Raw genomic sequence first — 10,950 nt, forward strand, 5'->3', positions numbered from 1 at the left:
AACTCTCCATCAACCAAGCCAAGAGTTGGCGTGGCTGAGTGTGTTTGCATGGGGGAAGTGGGGGACTGAAGCAGAGGGGTGGGAGTGAGAGTGGGCATTTCTTGTTGTGAGTGTCAGAGACTTCAGCCACGGCTTCCTTGTTCTGCACTTTGAGATATGAGTTAGGAGTTGTCAGTCATTACAACTTCATTTTCATTATCACCAGCCCCGCCCCCTTACCTTGATGTTCTCTGAAGTTTGGTTTGAGATGGTGACCCCTGGAGAGGGATGATTTCTAACCCACCAACGTCTTCTTTTCCATCAAATGCTTTGATTTTTTTCTTTTACTTCAGAAATACAACTTAAAAATTGGGGGATGAATTTTGAGCTAAGTAAAGACGTGACACCCGACTACAATCTCAGCTCCTCTAGATAGAGTGGGTGAAGGTTCAAAGCCAGCCTGGGCATAAAGTTAACAAAACTCCATTTTAAGAAGAACAGCAACAAAAACAGGGTGTGGTGTGTGCTGGTGATCCCAGCTAGGGAGGAAAGTCTAAGTGGGAGGCTAAACTGGGCAAAAGCATGAGACCCTGTCTCACAAAGTAATAATAAAACAAGGGCTGGAGGTATGGCTCAAGTAGTAACATTTTTTGAGGGGGTGCAGGGGGGTAGATTTTGACACTTGAAGATGTCTTTAGCCATTACGTTTCTGAAGTCAATTTTTGGGGCAGAGAAGATCATAGTCACTTACAGTTCCCCAAATCTATTCCAGGGAGAGCAATCTTTGGGGAGTGGAGAAATGACACCAAGCACACGGCTCTGTTTCCAATATGACCTTTATTAAGCAAGTACGGCTGTGACATTTAACATCGATCAACATAAGGTTGTAAACTGTGCATGTCCTCAAGGTTCTCTCCCATGGACAAAAGTCCCTTTTAAATGCACCGGTGAGGTAAACATAATGATTCATATATAGCTTCCTTAAGGCTAAGAGAGTTCTGTGTTTTCATTGATTAGTTTTTGGCTCAGTTGGTACTTGACATAGCACGTCTCAAGACAGTCCCGCCCCCTAAGCGCCCCCCTTCCAAACAGGCTTAGGAAATTGGCCACTTCCCCGGGTACATACATGATCATGCATTTGAAGCCCCCCTCCCCCACCAAGAGACTGAGGAGGAGAGCACCCTGAGCTGGCATGCAGTTCCTTCATATTGCACAAAGTAAATACAAGGTCAAGGCCTGGAGCCCCCCCCCTGGGAGAATCCATTCAGTTTTTTGATGCTGTCAATCACATGCATTTAGTTTAAATTTTTTTTTCTTTTTGGAAATTGTCATATGGCTTAACCTTTTACAATGGGCTCCTAACTCTAGTCACTCTGAGTGACTTCCTTCACGATGGCATGGGAAGTGACTTTCTCTACCTTCTTGGTGGACACTAGCTTCTCCTCAAAGGTCTCCTCATGCTCCTCCACCTTCTGAGTGACAGTTACAGATTTAGTGATGTATTTAGTAGCACCGTCGCCCCCCTCACTGGTGATCTTTTCTACCGTTTTGGTCACCACTGTCTTGTCCTCGCTTCTGTCACCCCCTTTCTTTTCGTCTGCGGGGCTCAAGTCTAACCCATTCGTGACCACACCTTTCTCCTCTTCTCTGCCACTGCCTTTTTCCTTCGTCTCCTGCTCTTCCTCCTCCTCCTTTCCCTCTACCTCCCCATTAACGGCTATGTCTTCCTTCCTGGATTCCTTTGCACCCTGATCACTTCCTTCCTCCTCCTTCCCTCCCTCCTCTTCTGCCTTCTCCTTCACCTTCTCCTTGTCCTGCTGTGCTGGCTTCTCCTCTTCCCTGGCGTCTTTCTCCACGCTCACCTTGACCGATTTGGTGATGGTGATCACTTCCTGCACTGTCTTCTCCTTCACTGGGGACTCGGCTTTCTTCTTGTCCGGCACGTCTTTTGGCTTCTCCTTCATCTCGACCTTTTCCTCCTTGGGGGATTCCTGGGCCACTTCTTTCTTTTCTTCCTCAGCTTTCTCTTCTTCTTTCTGCTCACCTTTGGCGGGTTTGGCTTCGGCTTTCGGCTTCACTTCTTCCACGGGGGATTTTGGCACAGGGCTCTTGGCTTTCTCCGCCTTTTCCACCTTGGCCTCAGCCACCAGCTCCTCCTTGGCAGCCACAACTTCTTTCTTCTCCTCAGTTTTCTTCTCTTCCTTAGCTTCTGCTTCCTCTCCTTCACCTTCTGCCTCGGTTTCTCCTTCTTCTTCCTGCTCGCCTTCATCTTTCTCGCTGGAGCCTTCCTTCTCAGATCCTCCCTCTTCTGCTTGGTCTGACTTAGCACCTTCATCCTCTTCCTCTTCTTCCTCCTCCTGGCCTTCTTCCTCCTCCTTTTCTTCTTCTTCTTCTTCCCCTTTCATCTCAGGCGCTGTAGCTTTCACGGGAGACTTTTTGACAGCTACCACTTCCTCTTCCTCCTCTCCTTCTTTGGCTTCTTGTTCCTCTTCCTGTTCTTCGGTCTCTTCTTCCTTCTGCTCTTCTTTGGTGGAAATGGCCAGTTCTTCGGCAATGGCAGTCAGGGCATCTTCCATTTCAGATTTCTCATCTTCCACTTTGGTTTCCTCTATGATCTCCTCGACAAACTTGTGTTGCACCTTTAGCTTGGGGGCCTCCACCTTGGTTTTCTGAATCTTACTGGATATGGTGACCGACGGCTGGCGGTGGGTATACAGTGGCCCAGTGATGCTCCCCGAGAATGTGCTAAATCTGGTCTCTTCCCCTTCCAGCAGTTTTCTAAGGAGAAGAAGTTTTTAAAAAGGCAAAGTGTCATGAAAACCTCATCAGCTCTGCCGAACTTCATTACATTATGGGTACTGTTGGAGCTGCATAAAGGAAAGGTTCTTTCAAGCCAGCGCAGTTCCTACTATTGATTGAGTCATTTGTCAGTTCCTCCTGAACAGCTAGGCACTTACATGCTGCATATAATAACTAACCCACTGCTGTGGTCAAACAACCACACCTACTCACAGCTTGGTAGTGGTGTGCCTTTAGTACAATATGAATATGCTAAAAGGCTTTCTAGTGCCCCTCCCCCACAGCCCTCCAACCCACCAACCTTCACTAACCTTGCTGAGCACTTCAACTGTCAGGATATGGATTTAGTGTTTTAGGCAAACATAATGCTCAAATGTTTTATAAAACTAATTGACTATTTCAGGAATCAGGCTATATTAAACTACAGTTTGGTATCAATACAGGTGAGTCAATTATAATTGGGTCTGAAATTTTAGTAATAATACATCTACTTAGAAAAATTATTCAGCCTCTGTTGAAAAAAGAGAAAGTGCAATTTATTCTCATAATTACTTCATTGGGTAGAAAATTAGTTACATCAAAATTTAGTCAAAGCAAGCTCATATTAGGAACTGTAACCAATCCATCAATAAAGTAGTGATGCCTATATATGTCTCTGTATGTATGTGTACGTTGGTACATATGCATTTAGAGTTCTATATAGAGATAGATAAGTATCATGTCTGGTATACATCATCTACACTATACAGTCTAATAATTTCACACCTGTGTTCTACATATGTAAAAATGGGTATATCCATCTTCTAATTTATCTTTATTCTCAGCCAGATGAGGCAATAGTAAGCCATCACGAAGAGAGTGAATGTCCTGGTGTTTGTCCTTGAGGATGATCTAATCGATAAGATGGAAGCTCTACATAAAACTATTAAAAATTGAAACCTCATTTGCTTTCCAAGCACTGGGAAACATTTTTCACTATAATAAAAAAGCTTAAGCATGAGCACCATCGGTGTGGGGCCCCCCCCCAACACTTCACTCCGATTCACTCAACTGCAAATCTGAAGAGGAGTGGTGTGTGTCTAATGAAGCCGGGAGCCAGGCGGTGAAGGATGACGACTCCTCCCCGCCCCGTTAACTGCGGAGACCCGGCTGGGCCGCACACCCTGCAGTGCGGGAAGGGCGGGGCCCTTACCTGTATGCGGCGATCTCGATGTCCAGAGCCATCTTGACGTTGAGCAGGTCCTGGTACTCTCGCAAGTGACGGGCCATCTCCCACTTGGTTCCTCGGAGCTCGTTTTCCAACTGCTGGATGGTGTCCTGAAACAGACCCAGGACGTCTCCACAGCGGCTCCCGCTTCGCACCCCATCTCCCTCCAGCGCTGCAAACCTCATCCCCCCCCCCTTCCCTCCGCCCATGGCTTTCCTTTAGACTGAAAGGATTCTGGAACAAACAGCAAACACAGGAACACAGCTGAAACCAGGGGACTCAGAAACAAGTTCAACCCGAGACGGACTCCCCCAACCCCTGCGGCTCCTCTCCCGCCTCCCCCGCCCCGACCCCCAGCGCCCGTCCCCATCCAAGCAGTTTGGGCTGAAGCCCATGTTGAGATCTGTTCGGATCACCATGGAAAAGAACGCAGAGCACATGCTTTTCTGCCTCAGCGATCCTGAAGCTGCCCGATTCTCAATTACCCCAATGCGCCCCCTGCTTTAAACGTGCCCGTGTGCCAGGGTACAACTCCCAAGGAGAAGAAGCATGGAATAATTAATAACAATAATAACAGTAATAATAATAATCAGGACCCCGGGTCGGGGCCGGGGGGGGGGGGGGTCGCGGTGGACGCGGCCACCAGGGGGCGCACGGTGGTGCGCGCTCGGCCCGCGCGCCGGAGCGGGCGCCCGGAGGGGGTGGGGGCGCGCGCGGCGCTGGCGCTGGCACGGGCGCAGGCGCAGGCGCAGGCGCGCCGCGCAGCCGCCGTCTACCCCCCCCCCCCTTCCCCTACCTGGTAGCTGCTGAGGTCGTGGTTGTGGCGCTCCTCGATGTCGCTGAGCTGCCGCTCCAGGGACTCCTTGGTGCCGCGCACGGACTCGAGCTCGATGCTCTTGGACTGCAGCTGGCGGCGGTACTCGGCGATCTCCTCCTTGGCGGAGCGGATGGCCTCCTTGTTCTGCTCGGCCGCCTCGGTGAGCTTGGCGTAGCGGCATTTAAACCACTCTTCGGCCTGGTGCATGTTGTGGTCGGAGTGGCACTCGAGCTGCGAGCGGATCTCCTTCAGCGCCGTGGAGATGTCGGTCTTCAGGTAGTCTTTGCGCTCCACGGTGACGTGCGACGCCTGGATCTGGGCCAGAAGGTCGGCCACCTCCTCCTCGTGGTTGCTGCGCAGGAAGGCCACCTCATCCTGCAGCGACTGCACCTTCTTGTCCAGCTCCACCCGCACCAGCGCCGCCTCCTCCACGTCCTTGCGCAGCGCGCGGATGGCCGCCTCGGTGTCGTCGCGCAGCCGCGCCTCGTCCTCGAAGCGCTCCTTGAGCCGGTGGATGTCCTCCTCCAGGTGCTCCGAGTCGAGCTGCACCTGCGCCTTCTCGTGGTTCACCATCTCCAGCGTGGCGCGCAGCTCGCGCAGCTCCTGCTCGTACGCGTCGCCCAGCTGGGCGTGCGACGCCTGCTTCTGGCGCAGCGCCTGGATCTCCGCCTCGATCTCCTTGTTCTGCTGCTCCAGGAAGTGAACTTTCTCGATGTAGCCGGCGAAGCGATCGTTCAGCCCCTGCAGCTGCTCCTTCTCGTTGGCGCGGGACAGCCGGTAGTCGCCGCCCGCGCCGCCGCCGCCGCCGCCGCCGTTGAGCAGGGACGAGGACTGGCTGAAGTCGAGGCTGCTCTCGGCCGAGCTGAGCACCGCCGAGCTGTAGGCCAGGCGCGGGGCGAGCGCGCTGCGCTTGTAGGAGGAGGACGCGGTGCTGGGCGAGCCGCGGGACCACGACTGCGAGCGGAAGCCGCTGGACGGCGACCCGCTCACCCGGCTGAAGCTCGAGCGGGTCTCCGTCACCCGCCGGTAGGCGGACGGGTTGCCCAGCGGGTCCAACGCGTAGCTCATCTTGGAGGGCCTCGGGGTGTGTGTGGCTGCCACCGCGCTCTGCCGGCCTCGCCGCAGCCCATTTATAGCCGCGGAGCTGGGCCCGGGCCAGGGCCCCGCCCCGTGGAGGCGGCGGCCGAGGGGGCGGGGACTGCGGGCCCCGGCCGGGGCGGGCGCGGGCGGGGGGGGGGGGGGGCGACCGGCCGCGGAGCCGATGCGGCGCGCGCTCCACGTGGGCCCACCCCGCGCGTCGCCGTCCCGGCCTCTCCACCCCCACCCACCCCCCGGCCTCCATTCGGGCCCCAGACCACTCGGCGCCCCTCGGTCCCCCCTCCCCATCTCCATGTCCCACCTTCGGGGCGAAAGGAAGCCCGACGCCCTTTCTTTGTCTACTCCATCTCCGCTCTCCTCCGCGTCCCCGTCCCCGGCCCGCTCCAGCCCGGCCTCGGAGCCTCCCCCCCATCCTCCACCTCCACTCCTTCCTCCTCCTCCTCCTCCTCCTCCTCTTCTTCCTCTTTTGCCCCTTTCCCACCTTACTTTTTTCTCCTTTTAATTTCATTTTATTGTAAAGAGGGGGTACAGAGGGGTCACAGCGACCCGAGGAAGGCAAGGGGGACATTGTTACCCCGCCCTTGCTCTTCTTTCTGTGGGTGTTGTTTAATCACTTTGCCCTCTGGGTGGTGGTCCTCCTCCTCCTCCTCCTCTCCCTCCTCCTCCTCTCCCTCCCCCTCCTCTTCCTCCCCCTCCTCCCCCTCCTCCTCCTCCATTCTTCATTCTCACCCTGCCCTGCCCCCCTTTCCCTTGCATTCTTCCCCCTTCCCCTCCCCCTTCATACCCTTCCCCCTCCCCTCCCCCTTCATGTCCTCCCCTCCCCCTTCATCTTCTCCCCTTTCCCCCCCCCCCCCCCCCCAATCCTCGGAGGTGAGAGCCCGAAGGAGTTGTGTCTGGAAGCAATTTATAAAACAGCCACAGCAGCCACCACCATACAGCAGGCGTTGGGGCTCGACCGTCCCGCACCCTGGGGAAGGGGCCGCGGCGGACAGGCCCGCGTGGTGACACGCGCGTGGACGTGGGGTTGGGCGCCGCGGCCCGCTTAGCGTCGGGAGCGGCCGGCCGCGCGGCGGGGCGGAAGGTAAGGCGCGCGGGCCCCGGGGCGCGGGCAGCACCGAGGACAGCGCCCGGGCCGCTGCGCGGGGCGGCGGGGGAGGGGGGGGAGGTGGCCGGGCCTCCCCCTCCCCCTCCCAGTGAATGCAGTTGGAACCTGTTTGCAGTGACTTTTCGGGAGCCAGGCTGGAACCCCCCCACTCCCTCCCCCCCACCTCTGCAATGCGGGGTTCGTGCACCGAGCAGACTGCAGGGGGTTGGAAAGGGCCGACATCCATGGCAGTCAGTTAGCAGGAAAGACATCCTGGAGGCCCGCTAGACGTTCCTATCTGGGGCAGGACGGAGGAGGACCCGAGGCCGGAAATCTGAAGGTCAAATGGATGTTCCTTGGAAAGGGAAAAGCCCCGGGAAATACGGTTTATAGTAAGTTTGAGAACTACTGCCTTCTCCTCTAGCAGATCAGTACTTCTTATTAACCGAAGTGATTGGTAGGCCATCTGCATGAACTTCAATTAAAAAGTTGCCCAACAGATCCCTCCACTCGAAATTGGTCATTTCCATTTTTAAAAGGTGATGCATTTTCCCTCATGTGGATTCTAATGGCTGATTTGGAGGAGCTTTTCCGTGTCTTCACACATGATTATTTAGAGAAGTATTCCACATAGATTTCCTGCTGGCCTGTGTCCTCTCTGGATGTTAAAAATGCCCCCTTTATTCTGATCCTGCTTAAAAGTGATTCAGGATAGAAAGTTTACAGCGCCACAAGACTGAGAGGCCACTGCTTGATGAGAATAGAGATTTGAGCAGCTTCTTTTCACAATATGCTTTCTCTAGTCCCTGTTCTGTTAAATACAACCCAGCAAGTAATCAGTAAGTACTCCGAAAGAAGGGGTTAACCTGGGGAGCTTTAGTTTGCAGCTGTGAAAGTGTGGCATTGCAGGCTGGGGATGGGAAGACAGACAGACACACAGAGGAGGGAATGACTTGTGAATATGGCAAAAACCAGGGTTTTCAGTTTTCACCTGGACAAATACAGGAAGAGAAGGCAAACTCCCTGGCTCTGTAGGGTGGTGAGTTTTAGAGCTGGAGCTGAACAGGATAGCAGGGTTAGTGTGTTACATGCTATCTATGCAGCATTGGTGCCTCGGTTGTGTGTGACTTCCTGCTTTTATTGAAACATAAGAAAACCTTTGTGGTGCTGCGCATTCTGCAGTGAGAGCACATGGCTCAGGGGCAGGCTTCAGTTGCACCTTCTCGGGTATTGGCGGTGAGATGACTCTGCAGAGAGACGTTTGCAAGGCAACACATGTCTAATTTCACAATTAGCCTGTTTTGCCTCGTATCTAAACTAGCTCAAAAACTGTGAAGCGTCCAACTGGGTACAGAAGTTGTGGAGCATTGCGAGCAAACAAAATCACAGCCAATTACTTAGGTTAGACCTAGTGCTTATAGCACACAATTGTAAAGTCCATCTCATCGGAACTATTCATTGTTCAGTCTAGGCCCTGCAGAATATTGCAGGGAATTTAAAGAGTCCCTTTATTAAGAAGAAGCTCATGCTTAAAAATTGGCTTCAGTTCCACACTTAGCAAAGTACTGTATTAGATTTACTTTAGCAAGCTTTCTGAAGGTGATTTGAAGGTTATACCCATCCATACATTTAGTTTTGAAAAAAAAACAACCCTTTTTTGTTTTTAAAAGCTATAACATTGTTCTCCTTTTGGTCTAGTATTTTTGAGGAACATTTGCTGCCTTAATATTTTTCATAAAAAGAAATGTTCGTGCACATTTTTAACCCCCTAACAACATAGGCTCAAGAGTCCTAAAATAGTAACAATAGAGAAATGAAGCCTGGAAATGTATTTGGCTCTCCTACACAGCCTTGGTGGAACTGAGTTTAGTACAATTCTTTTGTAATTTGTTCAAAGAAGGAAGTTACACATATGATTCAGACATAAGAGATTTCGTGAAATTATCTCTGAATTGTTTCATAAGCCTGAGTCTGTTCTGAATCACTTTGTAGAAAATACAGAACTAGTTCCACTCGCTGTGTTCCCTGTTGGAGTGCAAATATTCACTCAGAAGGTAAGAGATAGCCAATATGAGATCTTTTTTTCTTTCTTTTTTAGGGTTTGTGTAAGGCAAGAATGTTGGGAAAACATCTGATGCAGAGGATATTTATTTGTGGAGAAAGAAAATAAGGATAAATATAAGGAGTTTGGACACTTTCTCCCTTCTTTTATGTGTTTATATTTTTATTGGTTTGATACACAAAATGCAAAGAGGATGGGATGTATGAACCCTTCAGCAAGCAAGAGACTCTGGAAGGAAAACTCCACTGTCAAATTGTTAGGCTGCTCGGTCCAAGACAAGACGATCTGTACTTCTGTCCAGCCTGCTGTTATGTCTTGAGCCTGTTCATTTTGCCTGGAATCCTATTCCAGAACTCATGATGAATTGTCCTTTACTAATTGTTGGAAGGACTGTTGATATGGGAGGCTAGGAACCCAGTCGGCTTCATCTGGAGCACAGGGGGAAAGAAAACAAAAATATTTATTTCTACTTGAGCCTCTGATGATCAAACTTTTAAGAAGAGATGCGACTGTTTTTTTTTTTTTTTTTTAAATTGCTACTTCAGATATTTTTAAAGAAAAAAATAAAAATATCCTCAGGGAGAAAGGTTGTTTCTGGTCAGGAAAATTGGGATGTGAATGTATTGTTTTTCATTAAAACAAACCCATCTGACCAGCAACCCTCTTCGACATTGTCTCTCTTGCCAAATATTTTATGCATTGCATATTTTTGTTAACGTTTCTGTTAGCTGCTGCTTTTCTGAAGCTAATTGAAGTCTTTAAGAAAAAAAACCTTAAAACATTTCATCTGTATGTGTTCCCAACATTAATTTACTCAGTTTTGAAATTCTCTAAATGGAGATTGGACGTTTTGTGGGGAAAGATTTCCCTTTCGGCTTCCACCGAGCTTGCTGATTTTTTGCTGTGTAATGCCTTCTTGCTCTCTCTGTGCATCCATTCCCTGAGAGCCGGAAGAGGAAGACTTAGAATCTTAAAAAAGTCACAGAGCCTGGCTAAAATAAATCCTGAAAACAAAAGTCAGGAGATACATGTTTCCCCCCAAAAGTACGACTCTTAGTATTTGTTGGCATATTTTAAATTGGTGACATGGGCTTTGCCTTTAAAGTAGCTCCTCTTGATGATTTGCACTTGAATTTTTAAAACTCTGCATTGCCCATAATCTTATACCAGCCCAGCACTGTATCCGTTACAGCATATAAATGTATATGTACTTATACATATATATTTCCCCCATATGTATACATATATGTACATATATATATATATACATATATATATATATATTTCCCTAAGATCATTAAGGCCCAACTTAGCAACAGACAGGATTCTTTTATGAGAGACTTTTAATTAAAATGAGTTTTGGAAAACTTTAGCAGCTCAATGATCTTTTATCTGTGTATCAAATGTCTGAAGAGAACTTAACTCAGATATATTAAATCAAAAATTCTCATCTAATAATTAAGTCTTGTTATCTCTCTCAGGTCTGGGTTGTTTTGCCCGTATTTTTTTTTTTTGGCAATTCTGAAAAACGTAGTAATCTTTAATACTCCTCCAAGAACAAATCCATCTTCAACCCTCTCACTTTTCCCTTATATTTGGGGATATTTTATTCATTTTCTTTTTTCTTACAAAAGAGAAATTTAACAAATACAAAGAGACTATAAGTCTTTTCTTCTAGTTTTTTTTTCCTCATGAACTTAAACATAGATGGCATCTTCCTGTTGGTATAATGCCATGTCTCATTTTGTGAAATAAATATAACTTGGGAGAAAGAATGTGTACTGTTTGACCTAAGATTGGTGTTCTAGCCAAGTATTTACCAAGCATTTTCTTCTTTAAGAAAAGATTCTTAAAGGCTCCTAAGATTAAAAAGCAAAACAGAACAATATAACAATAGCAGCTGA

The 10,950-nt window shown here is 49.6% G+C and overlaps 1 protein-coding gene across 1 annotated transcript; it reads right to left on the minus strand.

Moving 5' to 3' along the window:
• Window positions 1-797: 797 nt before the first annotated feature.
• On the minus strand, window positions 798-5,900 carry Nefm (neurofilament medium chain). The gene is made up of 3 exons (XM_042697825.1): window positions 4,782-5,900; window positions 3,971-4,095; window positions 798-2,757 (listed from the first exon to the last, which is right to left on the minus strand). The coding sequence occupies exons 1-3, from the start codon at window positions 5,868-5,870 to the stop codon at window positions 1,344-1,346; spliced, it is 2,628 nt and encodes an 875-aa protein (XP_042553759.1). The 5' UTR covers window positions 5,871-5,900; the 3' UTR covers window positions 798-1,343.
• Between the last annotated feature and the right edge of the window lie 5,050 nt (window positions 5,901-10,950).

The sequence above is a fragment of the Dipodomys spectabilis genome, unplaced genomic scaffold (assembly GCF_019054845.1).
Source record: "Dipodomys spectabilis isolate Male_0828 unplaced genomic scaffold, ASM1905484v1 ptg000229l, whole genome shotgun sequence".
Classification (NCBI taxonomy): domain Eukaryota; kingdom Metazoa; phylum Chordata; class Mammalia; order Rodentia; family Heteromyidae; genus Dipodomys; species Dipodomys spectabilis.

Coding starts and splice junctions, on each gene's coding strand:
- Nefm (XM_042697825.1), bottom strand. CDS start 5,870: ATGAGCTACGCGTTGGACCCGCTGGGCAACCCGTCCGCCTACCGGCGG. Junction 4,096..4,781: donor ACGACCTCAGCAGCTACCAG/GTAGGGGAAGGG, acceptor GGTCTGTTTCAG/GACACCATCCAGCAGTTGGA. Junction 2,758..3,970: donor ATCGAGATCGCCGCATACAG/GTAAGGGCCCCG, acceptor TCTTCTCCTTAG/AAAACTGCTGGAAGGGGAAG.